Source organism: Gadus macrocephalus, chromosome 10 (assembly GCF_031168955.1).
Source record: "Gadus macrocephalus chromosome 10, ASM3116895v1".
NCBI classification, from domain to species: domain Eukaryota; kingdom Metazoa; phylum Chordata; class Actinopteri; order Gadiformes; family Gadidae; genus Gadus; species Gadus macrocephalus.
Window position 1 is genome coordinate 10,000,549 of NC_082391.1, and position 18,288 is coordinate 10,018,836.

At 44.4% G+C, this 18,288-nt stretch overlaps 1 protein-coding gene across 1 annotated transcript in view; it reads left to right on the forward strand.

Moving 5' to 3' along the window:
• Window positions 1–304: 304 nt before the first annotated feature.
• renbp (renin binding protein) overlaps window positions 305–18,288 on the forward strand; it is an 84,682-nt gene continuing 66,698 nt past the window's right edge. Inside the window, exons 1-4 of the mRNA XM_060063483.1 lie at window positions 305–452; window positions 566–666; window positions 11,301–11,376; window positions 11,460–11,535. Coding sequence (XP_059919466.1) covers window positions 566–666; window positions 11,301–11,376; window positions 11,460–11,535 — 253 coding nt within the window. The 5' untranslated portion in view covers window positions 305–452. The remainder of the gene's footprint in view (window positions 453–565; window positions 667–11,300; window positions 11,377–11,459; window positions 11,536–18,288) is intronic.

Genomic DNA, 18,288 nt, shown 5'->3' on the forward strand with positions numbered 1-18,288 from the left:
TTATATACATTGACAGTAAAAAAAAAAAAGTCAAAGGTGTAGGGAATTAAGTAGCCTGATTTATTTCAATGCATTTGTGGTTCAAGACTAATAAGGGTTGCCCTTCCACATTTTCTGCAACATGAACTTAGGCGTTTAAGGCGTAGACGGATATGAAGTCGTTCACATGCAGAAACATGGATAAGATTAAAACGTAACATTATCGCCATCGCTCTTAATGCCTGTATACGCTTCAAACTCCTGCATGTTGCATAAAATTTGCAACATCGCCCCCTGGGGTCACACTTTACGGTGACCTAATTTCAGCCTCAGCAACAACGCCCCCTGGGGTCACACTTTACGGTGGAGTAATTTCAATCAGATGCTTTCTCAGCAGCTCATGTGATATTCACGTGAGCGAAGCTCGTGACTTCCCCAACTCTTCCAATCACAACAATTCCTTGGTTTTCAACGTAAGACGCTTTAAACGTTAATTACATGCAATTGTAAAATATTAAGTATTTACATACAACAGATGTGTTACAATGCATCTTCGTGACCCTTAATGATGATTTTTTTTTTTTAGATGTCAGCCGTCCTGTTGCAACAGTATCGAGAGGAAATACGCACAGAACTCGACCGTGTAGTGAGCTTCTGGCTGACTTATTCTCACGACACGAAATATGGGTAAGCCATAGTATTGTGTTTTGATTTCAGGTTCAATAAAAAATGCTAAATTGTAAGCCTACGAGCGTGCGACGAACGCAAACTAATTCAACATGTTCAACGCTCGCCAGCTTCAAAACTGAAGCTGGCGAGCGTTGAACATGTTGAATTATGTTCAACGCTCACATATAGTTAAGAGAACCTGGATATTAAAATGAACTAATCTTATGGAGTCTCTGACACGATCGTATCGTAACAACACATACTTTCAGCATACATGAGCTGGCTGCTCAATTCACAACACATATTCCATCCAATCTAGCCTACATCAGGCATTCTGACCAAAACTCATGTACTCACCCCCACAATTATTCCAGAATTCAAGCCAAGCAAGAATGACCAAAGTCACTTTGTGTCAACAAGAGACTGACTCCACCGACTATCAATTGCAAGTTAAAACAGCCGACCACTTGAGTGCAAAAAACACAAAACACCTCGCCACAGCACCAGCAAATCTTGAGCAATAATTATCGCGTCTTACCATTATTAATGTGGCAGTAGTCTGCAGATGCATCCCTTGGTGTAGCCTACACATCCATTTGGTTCAACAGGTTATCGTTCTGATACTGTCCATGGTAGTAGCAACCTTTTACCTATGTATTCAGGCTAAAGTGACTTGATTGTTTGATGCCTCATCCCAGCCAAAGAGTATTGGTATTATTAGCAATGGCTACTTGCCAAAACGAAAAAATAACTTCCCACAGTGTGTCTTTTTCCAATGCATTTGTTATCATTCGTAGCCAGGGCTGGACTGGGGAAATTTTTCAGGCCGGGCATTTTTAACCAAGAGCAGGCCACCACCAGGTATTGACGGGGAAAAATGTAAGCGCGCTGTGTGACAGCGTGGGTTTTTTCCCCAACTGCTTTTGACATGCGTACCCCTTAAGCCTTTTTGTCACACCATGAGTACCCCTTCACTCATGCAATGACTATGCTGCACACATTCGTTAATTTATCCACATACCCCCTGCAGTTTGCTTGCGCACCTCAGGTGGTATATGTACCATATACCCCTTGTTGGGAATCACTGCCTTAAACGATCAATGTGCACTAGGAGACACAAACATTTTAACACTATGAGAAGCATTATGAAAAGTTCTCCCAAAATACTGTTAGGCTTATCAAAAGTATGATCTATTGACCGTAGGTCACATTACTTTTTAGATGTCATTTCTTTCAACCTTGTTACTTAAATTTAAGTAAAGGAATTATATTAAAAAATATTAATTAATTCATTTTAGTTAATATAATTATAATAAATGTAATACTGTAGGCTAAACTATGAATAATATATCATTACTTGTGTGATACAATGCATTATTAAAGCAAGAAATGACTGGATGACTCAGGGAAGCCGTCATACCACACACCAGCAGACGCCACCGCATCACAGACGGTGCAAAACAGCAAGCTTTTACTTCGTAAGGCAGACGCACGACAGTCACACAAACAGAATGAAGAATAAAGAAACAACCTGGCGGCAGCCACCGCGACAGTCACACAAATGCAATGAAGAATAAAGAATAAATAAACAACCTGGCGGAAGCAGCGTTGTAACTAGCCATGCACACAATTACAAAACGTAATTGGCCTGCCCCTCACCTCATTGGCCCAGGCTTCAATCAATCATGATAAAGGGCAGATCTGCCAGTTTAACTTGCATTAACTTGAATTGACGTTAATGTGGCCTGCATTGAAGTTAACGTGGGCTGCTACGTTAGACGCGAGTTTGGCATGAATAAAAAAATAAATAAAAGGCTTCAGGCCACCGGGCATATGCCCGCCATGCCCTATGCCCAGTCCAGCGGTGTTCGTAGCTGTGTTTTATTATCCATCCGTCTCGGAGGTCCGAGGACGTTGCCTAGCGACACGCACAAACACGCCCCTTTTCCTCGGACGGCAAACTCGCCATCTCGGTTGAACTCAGTGGTGACCAAGCAAAATTCCGAGACAGAATTCAAGATGGCTGCGCCCAGTGTGACTTGAAGATGAACTGTTTTCATTGTGCTTGGACCACTTTGGTGGTTTAAATGGCAATTTCAATCACTCGTATTACTGCAATACCTTACTGCGTCCGTAACTCTCTATGGCCTATAGCCTACTTATTTTGGAGCGCTTGGTCCTCTGCCAATGCTACCGGGACAACAGCTTTCCGGGTGGCGTCCATGTTTTCCTCCAACGACCGAGCGAAATAATAAAACGCTTGAAGCGTGGGCGTGGCGTCAGATCCGAGATCCGAGTCGGTTAGCAGAGAGTTTGCCAAAGTCGTTGACGTTGCTTAGCAACCGAATACGCTGGGGTTGATAAGTTACCGGACTGTGGAGTGATACAGATGACGTGAATCAGAGGCAAAAAATCCACTTTCCTTCAAAGCGGTCCAATATGCTAGGCATGAGCATTCCACTGCATTGAGAAGAGGCGTGTAATAAACAAAAATAATTGACAGCTGAACGTTGGGAAGGCCCATGCAAGTGAATGGAGCATTTGAGAAGAGCCGTTTAATAAGTAAGGGGTAATGTATAGAACGCCGGTCATTATCCGGAAAAAAAAAAACCCTGACAGGGCGAACAGGACACCGACGTGCACCGAAGGTATCTTGCTTCGCCCTGAAGGGGCTTATTTTCGATAATGACTGGCGACGTTCTATACATTATCCCGCTTATTACACGGCTACTTGCCAAAACGAAAAAATAACTTCACATGGTGTGTCTTTTTACAATTTATTTGTTACCACTGCCAGCATTTGTAATGTTGATCAGTAGAAAAATAGTCTGCCAAAGACGTTGACGTAGCTTAGCAACCGAAGACGCGGGGGTTGACAAGTTACCGGACTACTTGAGGAGTGCTACCAAAGACGTCATTAGAGGCAAAAAGTCCTTTGTTTTCCTTGACAGCGGTCAATTATACTTTTGGAAGTTGTGAAGTGCCCATGCAAGTGAACGAGCGTTCCACGCCATTGAGAAGACCTGTGTAATAATCCATAATAATTCAACTCCAGTACAAACTGATAAGAGGCCGGCCAGTTTATAGTCCTCCGTAAAGTGCTGTACTTAGACACGGAGAATCTGTCGGAGAACCTCTCCATAGTTTACGTGCGCATCCAATATTTTTTAACTATCAGTCGACGCAACAGAGACGGTAAGGGCTGTGATTGGTCCAAAATCATTTCCGGAAACGCTACTCTGTTTGACTTTGGACCTTATTTACTTTGTACGTTGGTTACTTTGCACAGGACCAATAAAATACCAAATAGGATTTTTAAAGCTTTGGAAGTTTATTTACAAAACTATTTACAAATATTTTGTTGTCAACATATAAGATTGATCGGGCGGAGAATTGCAATGCGTATCCGACATCCCGACGGAGGCGCGTCGTTAGACCTGGGCATTCGAGGCTATAGCCCCGGATTTTTGGGAATAGCCCCGGATCGCTGTGCCGTAAAAAAAACATCATAATGCTGAAAATAGCCCCGTAGAGTTTACTTCTTTGTGATTGAATTACCAGCAGCCACAGATGCAACATTGTAGCGAGTGAAAACCGCAAAATTCTGCCTTGTCCATGTATGCATAGCGCATCTCGTCGATATTGCTGTTTCGTGCTGCTAGCATTTTAGTGAGATCAGAGAGTGTTGAGAAGGACAGTACCAAAATATCTTTGGTAAGATGGATATAAGAGAGACCCGCAGTGAATTCAACCCGTCCACTTGACATCGGGTAGGGTTAGGGTTATGACAGTGGTACCGTAAAACGTCAATAGCTCGGGCTATTATTTGTTTTCTATCACTGAACTTTCGAACAAAACTCTTGCTCAGCAACGATGGGAAATAGCCTACTATCAAATGCATTATTTAAACCAGTATGAATATTACCGTAGGCCTACCTGTTTACCAGGCAGTTGATAATGCCTGCACACACACACAGGCACGCACGCACGCACAAGCAGAGTGGTAATCGGGAGAGTTGGGAGAATTCCCTGTGGCCCGTTAACGTTTCGTGGGGGGCGCCGGGTCAACGTCGCAACCAATTCGATTTTGTCTAGAGTGGAGTAACTGAGCGCCCCCTCCCGAAGTGGTACAGCCCAGGTCGGCCTTGAACTGCGATTGGTCAGAAAGACGTAACAGCTAATGACAACATTGAACTCTCATGCAGGCTCGAACAGAGTGACACACACACACACACACACACACACACACACACACACAGTTTTTCACCCACTCGGTATCCAGCTTGTTCCACGCTTAAAGCACCCAGGCTACTATGCGGCGAGCTGGGGCTCTCATGTTCTCCCCTGCTGTGTATTCCTATTCCGCATCCCCTGCCATCCAGTTGTCATACGATTCATGCAGACTGGTTTTGAACGGCTGATTCCATGGATGTACTTTGCTTGTGCCATGTTTTCCCGCCGATGTGGCGAAGCTGTATGGTTATGCTGTTGAGAGCTTAAATAAATGCACTATATACGTTGACTATGAACAATTATTGAAGTTTAACATTTTGTTCAGCACATTTGACAACTGACAGATGCAATATTGTAGCCAGTGAAAATCGCAAAATTCTGACTTGTACATTAATGGGCAAATTTAGAATCATTAGCTGCAAAATGTTGCAAATTTGATTCTCTATGCAAAGTCCATGTCGATATTGCTGTTTAGTGCTGCTCTAGTTTGCACAGATTCAGGAGACCCGCAGTGAATTCAACCCAGTCCACTTGACATCTAGGTGCATGGGTTTTTATTTGGCTACAGTTTTTTCTAATGGCTCATTTTGGCTGCTGTATGTGGTGCACTTTCCTATCCATAACGTAAACATTAACCTCTTCAGTAGGCCTGCCCCGACGTGAGTCAGACATGACGATTTGTCTTTCCTTTACTTCTTAAACTACGTGACAATTGCATGTTCATCAGCCCGATTTTCAAATTTCCTCGGGGGAGAAACCCCCAAACCCCCGTCTTAAAAGGACTCTTCTGGGCTACAGCCCCGGATGTTTTCAATTGCTGGCGACGCTCTTCTCCGTAGTCTGTCTTCCACTCGTCACCCAACGGTGCGTACCGTTCAGACAACACGAATCTCAGATATTCCACCACGATTTAACATGTCACACTGTCGGAAGACTGGCCACACTATAAGATTCACGTTTTGCAAGATATTTAAACCCTATTGGACCCCCCTAGAGGGATAATATCCTTCTCACCTTTTTCACCCCTGACCCGTTTTCATGCCTGTTTATAGTGAGAGATACATCTGCACAACCTGCCAGACCAACCTTTAACTGTGTTGGGGCCTTTGTTTTTATCTGATTTGTATCTATCTTACAATGCGACAAATATTAAAGGCATCATCGTTGATGCACTATTACCGTAGCCATGGAGATAACGTTTACCCCAGCCTTCCCAGGGCCCAGTTTCCCGAAAGCATCGTTAGCCTAATGCCGCTTTTCCACCGCACATGTAGCTCGACTCGACACGACTCGACACGACACGACTCGACACGGTAGCAACACGGGTGCTTTTCCACCGCAAATAGTACCTCCTGGACGTGGGCGGGGTCGGCTGCGCGAAAGGGCCGTGACGTATTTGTGTACGCGACGCAAACAACACATACGCAACCCACACATGGACAGAACCCACATAACAACAATGGAGGACATCGATCACATTACTATTATTAGCCGGCATGTTGAAGAAGTTGGAGAAGTGGAACATGTTGGCTGCGGCGCTGCTATGGATGTTACCAGCATGGTTGCCATGTCGCTCTCGTGACTTCGTCACACTCTCTGGCCAATCAGTCGCCGGCCGTCTGCCGACGTCACCTTTTAGCATCGGCTCAGCTCGCTTGGTACCTAGAGCGAGTAGGTACTAGAAAAAGCAGCCACTTCAGGTACCAGATACCATGGTACCGCGGTGGAAACGCAAAAAATGCGAGCTGAGTCGAGTCGTGTCGAGTCGTGTCGAGCTGGTACCATGCAGTGGAAAAGCGGCATAAGTGGATCGTGAAGTGCGTCGTACGAGCGTCGTACAGTTTTCACACCGTTTCCCGAAAGCATCGTTGGTACAGTAACTAACGTCGTGAAAATGCTCGTAGCTAACGAGTGCTCCAGGGTAGGGATGGGCATTCGATTAAGTTGTCTTAGTCGATCGTCGGGAGGATTAACGATCAATTAGTCGATTAATCGTTAATATTTTACATAAAAAATAAAAATAAAATTATATTCAAAATGAAATGAAAATACAAATACAGCGTGTTTTCCTCATTGGGATCTTTATTATTAGATGAACAACTCAGTTAAACCAGATCTGTTCAATAGCTATGCGCTACTCTGCTCTAAGCAACGGAGCATGCAGCTCGAAGCCGGTGCTCATAAACATAACAAAAAATAAAAACGACCCTAGTTTCTTCCCAAAATAATAACAACTAGAACTGCAAGCAGTTATGCAGGGGTCCAAGAAGTGTGCATTTCGCCGGCACAACGCGAAGCATGTGTTCAAAACAAATGGGCTTGGCCTATGCCAAAAGATGCAACTGACTCTAGTGAATCTGTGGATATAAAGGTTTTGACTGTGGGAGGTTCGTTGTGGGAGTTATAGCCCAAAACGCGTTTTCAGAACATTCCATTGGCCAGTTAGGAGATATATTATTTCGTCGTTATTTTGCGCCCCCTTGTGGCGAAATTTTCCAAAGACAATTTTCCTTTGCCAAATAACTCCCGCCCACATTAATAATTCTTGGCCATATTTTTTATATAGACTCGGGTTTGCCCCTTGATGGTTCCCTTATAGTTTGAAGAACATTCCTCTGGCCAATTAGAAGATATACAATTTCCTCGTTTATTGCGCCCCCTAATGGCGAAATATTCGGATTTTAAGGGTAGTACCCACATGTGTCTAAAACTTGGGCTTGATCCGATGTCTAATTTTGGTATTTTTTGAATTTTTGCGTTTCGACGTAAAACGTAGCTAATAAACAAATATTCAAAACGCTACTGTTTCGTCATCGATGGTCGGATCAAAAAAGTGTTCATTGATTTATTTTCGTGTGCGTCCGAAGATGTCGTGTGCAAAGTTTTGTGTCAATTGGTCAAAAGATGTGGGAGGAGTTGGGAAAAGGCAGTTTAGCGGTTTTCGCGATTTTGCGAAAAAAAATGGACGCAAATGGGCGTGGCCTATGCCAAAAGATGCAGCAGACTCCAGTGAATATGTGGGTACAAGTTTTGACTGTGGGAGGTTCGGTGTGGGAGTTATAGCCCCAAACGCATCTTTCCTAGGTATAGCGCCACCTTGTGGCCGGCGTGTCTGGATTTTGTCGTCTGCGTAGTCCTCACGGACCTGGATCTAGTCATGCAATTGGCGTGTGTGCAACATTTACGGTTTGGGCTGTATTCCCACTTTTACGGGGGAATAATAACTAGAACTGCAAGCAGTTATGCAGGGGTCCAAGAAGTGTGCATTTCGCCGACACAACGCGACAAGAAATGTGCATTTCGCCGGCACAACGCGAAGCATGTGTTCAAAACGCTACCCTGAACCTGTGGATACAAAGGATTTGACTGTGGTAGGAGTAGCGAGAAGTCAGTGTAGCGTTTGAACATGCTTCGCGTTGTGCCGGCGAAATGCACATTTCTTGTCGTGTTGTGCCGGCGAAATGCACACTTCTTGGACCCCTGCATAACTGCTTGCAGTTCTAGTTAGGGGTCCAAGCCAACAGGTTGGATCCCTATTGTTTTTGTAGTGTTTTTTTTTATACTTACCCCCCTAAAAGTGGTACCACAGCCCAAACCGTAAATGGTGCACACACGCCAATTGCATGACTAGATCCAGGTGCGTGTAGACTACGCAGACGACAAAATCCAGACATTTCGGTCACTAGGTGGCGCTATACCTAGGACCTTCGACGACGAAACGGTAGAGTTTTGAATATTTGTTTATTAGCTAAATTAGACGTGGAAAATTAAAAATCCAAAAAAATCCAAAATTAGACATCGGATCGAGTCCAAATTCTACACACATGTTGGTGCTAACCTTAATGACGTTCGATAAAAAAATCTGAAAATTTCGTGAAGCGTCTGCTTCATGATTACATCGCCGTGTTCCAATATCCATTCTATCCTTACTTACTAGTCTAAATTTGAGTACGTAGGGCGTTCCGATTCAGATCGGGCGAAAATAAGTGTACTGAAAACGGTCAAATCGCGAAGTGTGTGGCGATGTACACTTTTCGTACTCAACGGCAGCCATCTTAGCTACGTAGCGGAAGAGGGCGGAGCCAGGCTGAGCCAAAGTCGGCGCATTTTCCACATAGCCTGCATTAATAGTAATTTTGTAGTTTTTATAGCTTTTTATAGCTGCTAGGCGTAAAGAGTTCACCGTTCAAAGCGGGATGTTTATTGCCGGGGAGGAGCCGCAAATTTAAATATTGCCCCTGTGTGGTAAAATGTTTAATTGCAAACTGCATTGGTTTAATCGATGAAAAATGTACGTAATCGACGAAATTCTTAACGATCAATTAGTCGATTAATTAGTAGATTAATCATGCCCATCCCTACTCCAGGGTACTCGTAGGACGCTAAGAGCATCGTTAGCCTACTATAGAGTGAACTCATTATTGCATGCGGGTATCTTGCAGTATGCAATAATACAAATTATTCTAAAGAGGTCAGAGACTCCGCGCACAGCCCCGCCTTCCCCAGAGTGAACCAAGAAACCCCGCGCCGTGACAAACTGGTGTATTTGACCCCCTCGGTTTTACACAGGAAACTTGAGATAAGAAGGTGAAATAGCCGGGCGTGCCAAGCTGCGACTGAACCGGCTCGGCAGTGTAGAAAGACCTAGCCAGGGTTCGAGTTAGGTGGGAGCCAGTGGGAGCTGAGCTCCCATTGAGAGAGGTCTGGCTCCCATGAAAGCAGCAAAGTCAAATATCTGTGGGGGTCTCTGAAAATACAGCAGCATAATATTGTAATTACAAAGCTATTTTCCCTTCCACATGCAGAGTTATATTGAATTATATAAGTGGGATAATAGAACGCTGGTCATTATCGGGAAAATAAGCCCAAACAGGGCGAACCGGACACCGACGCGAAACAGAGGTGCTTCGACCTGAATAGGCTTATTTTTGATAATGAGCGGCTACTTGCCAAACGAAAAAATAACTACACAAGGTGTTTTTTTTACAATTTATTTGTAACCAACTTACCATGCGTAGTGTTGATCAGCAGAGAAATAGTTAGCCAAAGACGTTGACGTCGCTTAGCAACCGAAGAAGCTGGCGTTGTTGTGAAGGGCCCATGCAAGTGAACGGAGCGCTCCACGTCATTGAGAAGAGCCGTGTCATAATAGCCCATATTTACGTCCTATATCCCCCCCCCGCCGGTACGGTCTCCCCCCACCGTCAACTTTAAGAGACCCCCACAGAGATGGAATCATAACTTGAACCCTGCCTATAGCTTACTTCATCCTGCCCAACAATATGGGCAGGATCTAGACCAAGCTCTCCTAATCGGGTCAGCAATAGCCGACCCGATTAAATGATAATGTGTGAATGGAACGTTGCATTTTTAATGTCTACAAATATTCTATACTAGACGGCCAATGCAACCTTATGCGGAATCAGATAAAGTCGGCTCTCTTGCTGCGCAAAATATATGTTTAAAAAATCAGCACATTAAGATAAATGTAGCTGTCACACAAGCTATTTTGGATTTTTGTACTATGGAATTATTTCAAGGGGGGAAATGCCGTGAATAAATGTATGCACAGTGCGTTCAGGATTAGGACTGATATATATGTCGGCCTAGGCCTAATCAGTTGTGTTTGAATATCTTTAGCATTCATTTTATTGCAATCTATTCTTTTCGTAGGCTACTCTGCGGTTGGCCTTGATGGGGAGATATTTTAACCCTTTTTAACCCCATTTTCCTGCGACATTCCTGCGTCTCCCCCTGCATCATAGCCCGTTTCAGCACCATGTCAGTGGACAGGTACAATCCTACGAACGTTGTGAGTGCAGCGAATGCGCGTTCATGTTAAGAGGAGTTTCGGGAAACGCTCCAAAGAAATTAACGATGGTTTCGAAAGATCCATCGTTATCGGGAAACTGGGCCCAGAACTCTTAAACAAAAACAATCAAATTGCAAGTTTTTTTCAGATCCATCCATGGTTCAGAGATGTTTTTCTTTCAAAGATCCCCATTGCAGCACTATGGTTCATCAAGATTCTCTGCCAATAATACGTCTCTATTTATGATGTGTAACTAAATACCTGCATCTTAACTTAAGCCTATATCTATAAATCTATCATGAATTCTAACCTGGGGCTATAATGCAGCGTTAGGTTAGGGTTATGCCATCCCAGTGCTATGCTCCTGCTCACTGCCTGCTCAGCAGGCAGTGAGCAGGTAAATAGTTAAAAAAATGTCTTGTTTGGTTTTAGGATATACAATACAGCATTTTGTTTACAATGATGGAGAAAATTACATATTTTTGGCATTGTTTATGCACCATAAAAACAATTGCTCCACAATTCATATTATCTAGAAAAACATTGTGTTTAGATAGTATGTGTAGAGCAGTTATTCTGACCCTTAATCTCTTTCTTCTTCGTGCAGAGGGTTTTTCACTTGCATCGATAAAAAGGGACAGGTCTACGATGATTTGAAGTATGTCTGGTTGCAGGGCAGACAGGTAGGTCACTTCAAAGGTAGACACATACATATTACATGCACATCACATTGTATTATGATGATTATGCACTTACTATATTTTAGGTATGGATGTACTGCCGTTTGTATCGAACAATGGAGCGCTTTCACAAACAAGAAATTCTTCAAGCTGCAAAAGCTGGTGGGTCAATTTAATTTCATTCTTTAGGGTTAGTTAACGTTTTGAACACATTCACTTTTTTTTATCTTGTATCCTGGAGGATTACACATTTTTTACATTTCCATTCGGTGCAATGATGTTTTTTCTCAAAGCTTTAATTAACCGCCTTGGCCCCCATGTTGATACTATAGAAAGTTCTACAGATCTGTCAAAACACCTTCAAATCTGTATATCAGGAAAATTATCATTCAATAAAGAAACAGTACAAATATAATGCGTAATCCTTACCAATGCTGAACATTTATTATTGTAACATGAATGAAACATTGTAGAAACTTTGGAAACCATGACAACTCAATGCATTATATTTGGTACTGCCAAATACTACCAGCCCCAGCTAAAATGTTCTCTCCATAGTAATGTTGCCTATTAGCATTACTTAGACGAAACAGGGGAAAAAAGGTTGTCACAGTGGTGTAGTAACACATTATAAATTTGTATCGGAGAGTGTGACACATCAAGTTTCTTTTAAGTATGAAGACAAATAATGAATATAATTATGTGTTTTAGGTGCCTTTCATGTAGTCCTCTGTAACACATATCCATTTCCAACAATAACAAGATACGACACATACAAACTAAAGGGAGGTTTGTTGAACTTTGACGAAAGTGGACGAGCGATGGGCTGAGAAGTTTGCACATTTCAGAAGCAGGGAGATTCCATACAAAGATAGATGTTCCTTGTCAGTTTGCCATGGGACTGCCTGAGCTCTGGGAGTACAATCCCTTTCTCCTCCATGTCGTGGTTCAATCTGGATTTCAGAGTAAAAAATAAAAAAACATGGCCGAGATAACCCCCACTATGAATCTTTACTTGTTGTGGAAGTACCAGAGATGTCAGACGCAATCTTTATGATTCATAATATCATCCGGAGACGCACATAGCTTTTGGCAGTGAAATTAGATATTATATTATAGATACCTACATATCATTATTATTAATATTACTTCATAGACATAAAGCTCCGGGAGTCCGCAAAAGGCAACAACAACTTCTCCTACATGCTGCAGTTCACTCTGATAACTCATTTGTTTGCAATGGGCAGCAGCTCATTTGCATTTAAAGGGATACTTCACCGGTGGAGATATGAAGGTTATATGAAGTAAATAATTCTATGCATTATAAATGTGAAAAAAACATTGAAATCGGTTCATCCTAGCATGAGAAAAAGCAGAAAGTGTCTCTCTGGCTCAAAAGTAAGAAAACCAACTGCTACAGTGCATTGCGCTCGCTGCACCGCCCGTCTGTTTCCGTTTGGAGGGGGAAGGACCAATTATACTAGCACGAGTGATCGTGCGAGCAAACTTTGTAAACATATCCCCATGATGCGTTGGCTAGTTTAGACTTCTGCTCTCGTTTGTATATTACTGTACAGCATAGAAACATTAGCTAATTACAGTAGCTCAGCATATCAAGTATTTGTACTCAACCTTTTCTCCCCAGTTGAAATAAGTGTTTATCTTATACAGTAGGCCTACTTTAGTATGACATCATTTGGGATAGTAAAGAAATCACAACAACCAACATGAATTTGAAGTTTTATTCATGAAAAAATATGAAATATTTACAAAAGTAAACCAAGTAGGGTGCGTCAAAATAGTCACAGCTCATCTTGACTGTCTAATAATAATAATAATAAATGAAATTTATATAGCGCTTAATATGGTACTCTAAGACGCTTACATCTACTGTCTCCTGTAGCCACGGTACTGCCCATCATGCGCTGGGTAATTAGCTCTGATGGTCTGGACAACACAGGAAGCCGATATTGTCAACAACATTAACAATGCAAGATAAATTATGCCTTGAGTAGCCTATACAGCATTACACAGACTTCAAGCTAACGTAACATAGCCTATGCTCTGCCAATAAGATCAACTATTTTCAGATAACTACATTGTCACGTTCCCCGGGACTCAAAACGATTGTCATCTCATCTCATCTTCGTCCGCTTATCCGGGGTCGGGTCGCGGGGGGAGCAGCTGAAGCAGGGGGCCCCAGACTTCCCTTTCCCGGGCCACATTGACCAGCTCTGACGGGGGGGATCCCGAGGCGTTCCCAGGCCAGTGTTGAGATATAATCTCTCCACCTAGTCCTGGGTCTTCCCCGAGGTCGCCTCCCCACTGGACGTGCCTGAAACACCTCCCAAGGGAGGCGCCCAGTGGGCATCCTTGTCAGATGCCCGAACCACCTCAGCTCACTCCTTTCTAAGTAAAGGAGCAGCGGCTCTAATCCGAGTTCCTCACGGATGGCTGAGCTTCTCACCCTATCCCTAAGGGAGACGCCAGCCACCCTTCTGAGAAAACTCATCTCGGCCGCTTGTACCCGCGATTTCGTCCTTTCGGTCATCACCCAACCCTCAGGACCATAGGTGAGGATAGGAACGAAGATCGACCGGTAGATCGACAGCTTTGCCTTGCGGCTCAGCTCTCTTTTCGTAACAACGGTGCGGTAAAGCGAACGCAATACCGCCTCCGCTGCTCCGATTCTACGGCCAATCTCACGCTCAATAGTACCCTCACTCGCGAACAAGACCCCGAGGTACTTGAACTCCTTCACTTGGGCTAAGGACTCATTTCCTACCCGGAGCAGTGTTGGTCAAGTTACTTGGAAAAAGTAATTAGTTACTGATTACTGATTACTTATCCAAGAAAGTAATCCAGTTACTTTACTGATTACTTATCTTCAAAAGTAATTAGTTACTTTACTAATTACTTTACTTAGTTACTTTTCAAAAACACACTATCTACTATACACAACCTGTATGCGCTTTTTTTAAAACTTGTTTGTATTAGTCTCAATCTTTTTAACGATGCACATTGCAAAAAAAAATAAATATTAAATGCAACAGTCTCTCATTTAAAGAAAATCGTTTTGGTGTGTATACACACCTTCATTCGAATAGATGTAAATAAAATACAGAAATAAAATAATTAAAACCAAAGTCTCTATTAACATTTAGGCTGTTCTAATGTCAAAGAGTAGGCCTATGTGTTTGAACTGTGTGTGGAAGGATGTGTTTCATAGATAAATACATAGATATTATCTATAGTTATATGCTACACGTGAATCTCCTAAAATGGCGCAATTTGATTGGTTGGCTATCTCGGGATATTGGGCAATATCCCATGATTGTCATCTCAAACTCTATTGTTTTCATCCCATAATGTCAGCTGATAACAACAAATAAACCTTCGGTCTCGGGGGCTATTCCCCACTATTCACTTAGCCTTTGGCGAATAATTGTTAACTAATAGCCTCAATAGATAAATAGCTTAGTCAAGTCTTTACCAAACTACACGTCGGGAATTCATTTAGGTGATTCGGCTCACACAGTATAGCCTCTAAGACCACATAGAACAAGGGAGACAACAAGTCTGACTGGACATACACATAATACATCACATTAAAACTAGACCCATGCGTTGATAGATAAATAAATAGACGGATAGAAAGATAGTTAAATATGTTATATTATTTGCCTTGCGGAGCCAGCCAATCCTGTGCACGTATGCAAATTAGCCATGTGCGCCTAACACAAGAAAGACGTAATGTTGAGAAGTCATACTAAAAACGGATAGCAAGCGAAAGCCGAACAATACTGTCTCAATCACATACTTTTGGTCCATTCTAACTTATGGTAAGAGGCTAGCCTTTAAATCTTTGCAGTGACTGAATGTTGATGATAAAACGGATTGTTTTGCATAAGATGAGTGTGTGCGACTGCGTGTGTCCTTTTCGGCTTCGGCATACTGCATGCTTATGATCAAGGCCTTGTGGTTAGTTGTGGTCTTAGTGAAGCAGCCTAGCCTTGGAGTTTGATAAGTTGGAGTGATTGTGTAGTACGGGCGTGCGAGAGAGAGAGAGAGAGAGCACACCCGCCGTGGTGATGTTTGGCTTGTTGTGGGCTGTCTGTCGGCATTCGCCGAGTTGGACGGTGTGCTTTGTGTATCATGTGTTCAATGTACATCTATCTGGTCATATTTGCGGTAGATTGATGGTTAAATAATGTCACACCACGATCGGTTATAGGCTACTTGCAGGCACTCATTTGCAAGTGCACTGATTGCTGTCCGATAGGCTAAGTTGGCCCATAGCTAGCATTATGCCTTCTATTTCTAGATCTTCTGACTAATTAATGTTTTTAATGTTTTTTACATCTTTTACCGAGTCAAACTCAAAGTAATGTCTGAACTTCCATGAATTAAATGCTCCATGTTCGCTCTCTCTCCCGCACTCCATGTCTTGCACACACGTTGGTGTTGTTTACTTCTAGACGTCGCGCCGCTATAGGCTACGTCATTGTCACGAGACAGTCTCACAAAGCAAATACGGCAAAATCCCAAATTCTTTTACTGTCAATGGAAAAAATAAATCACGGTTTAGTAACGCAGTAACGCAGGATGCTTGCGGGAAAGTAAAAGTAATCGAATTACTATTTTTGTAATTGTAATCCCTTACTTTACTCGTTATTTGAAAGTAATTGGATTACAGTAACGCGTCACTTCTAACGCGTTACTGCCCATCACTGACCCGGAGTAAGCAATCCACCGGTTTCCTGCTAAGAGTCATGGCCTCAGATTTAGCGGTGCTGATCCTCATCCCAGCCGCTTCACACTCGACCGCCAGCCGATCAAGTGAGTGCTGAAGGTCACAGGCCGATGATCCAATGAGGACCACATCATCTGCAAAAAGCAGTGACGAGATCCTCAGACCACCGAACTGCAACCCCTCCCCACCACGACTACGCCTCAATATCCTGTCCATGTATATCACAAACAGGATTGGTGACAAGGCGCAGCCCTGGCGGAGACCATCTCCCACTGAGAACGAAACTGACTGGCTGCCGAGGACGCAAACACAGCTCTCGCTTTGGGAGTACAGAGATTGGATGGCCCTGAGGAGAGACCCCCTTACCTCATACTCCCGCAGCACCCACAGTTTCTCCCGGGGGACCCGGTCATACGCCTTCTCCAGATCCACAAAACACATGTAGACCGGATGGGCATACTCCCAGGCCCCCTCCAGGATCCTTGCGAGAGTGAAGAGCTGGTCCGTAGTTCCACGTCCGGGGCGAAAACCGCATTGTTCGTCTTCAATCTGAGGTTCGACGATCGGCCGAACCCTCCTTTCCAGCACCTTGGAGTAGACTTTACCGGGGAGGCTGAGAAGTGTGATACCCCGGTAATTGGCACACACTCTCTGGTCCCCCTTTTTGAACAGGGGAACCACCACCCCGGTTTGCCATTCCTTTGGCACTGTACCCGACTCCCACGCGATGTTGAATAGGCGTGTCAACCATGACAGCCCCTTAACACCCAGAGCCTTTAGCATTTCTGGCTGGATCTCATCAATCCCTGGGGCTTTGCCACTGCGGAGATGTTTGACTACCTCAGTGACCGCCACCAGGGAAATTGACGACGAAACACCATCAACCTCGAGCTCTGCCTCCAACATAGAGGGCGTGTTATTCGGATTCAGATGTTCCTCAAAGTGTTCCTTCCAACGTCCGACAACCTCCTCAGTTGAGGTCAACAGAGTCCCATCCTTACTGTACACAGCTTGGATGGTTCCCCGTTTCCCCCTCCTGAGGTGCCGGATAGTCTTCCAGAAACACTTTGGTGCCGACCGAAAGTCCTTCTCCATGGCCTCTCCGAACTTCTCCCACACCCGCTGCTTAGCCTCCGACACGGCAGCAGCTGCAGCCCTTCGAGCCTGTCGGTACCCTGCAACCGAGTCAGGAGTCCCCCAGGATATCATATCCCGGAAGGCCTCCTTCTTCAATCGGACGGCTTCCCTGACCACCGGTGTCCACCACGGTGTCCGAGGGTTACCGCCCCTTGAGGAGCCTAAGACCCTGAGGCCACAGCTAGCCACCGCAGCTTCAGCAATGGAGGCTTTGAACACCGCCCACTCCGGCTCAATGCCCCCAAACTCCACAGGAATGTCAGAAAAACTCCGCCGGAGGTGTGAGTTGAAGATACCTAGGACGGGGGCCTCCTCCAGACGTTCCCAATTCACCCGCACTACTCGTTTGGGCTTACCAGGTCTATCCGGAAATTTCCCCCATTCCCTGATCCAACTCACCACCAGATGGTGGTCGGTTGACAGTTCCGCCCCTCTCTTAACCCGAGTGTCCAAAACATGCGGCCTCAAATCAGATGACACAATCACGAAATCGATCATCGATCTTCGGCCTAGGGTACTCTGGTACCAGGTACACTTATGAGCACCCTTATGTTCGAACATGGTGTTCGTTATGGATAATCCATGACTAGCACAGAAGTCCAATAACAAACGACCGCTCGGGTTTAGATCAGGGAGGCCGTTCCTCCCCACCACGCCTCTCCAGGTGTCTCCATCGTTGCCCACGTGGGCGTTGAAGTCTCCCAGCAGAACTACGGAGTCCCCTACTGGAGCCCCATACAGGACTCCATTCAGGGTCTCCAAGAAGGCCGAGTACTCTGAACTGTCAGAGTAGTTGTCACTGTCAACAGTCAGAGTTTTCCCCCCTACAGCCCTTAGGCGTAGGGAGGCGACCCTCTCGTCTACCGGGGTAAACTCCAACACCGCGGCGCTCAGCCGGGGATTTATGAGTATCTCCGGCTCTCACGCCCTCGGCAACTCCGGAGAAGAATAGAGTCCAACCCCTATCCAGGAGTACGGTACCAGTGCTGAGACTGTGCGTGGAGGTAAGCCCCACCAGATCTAAC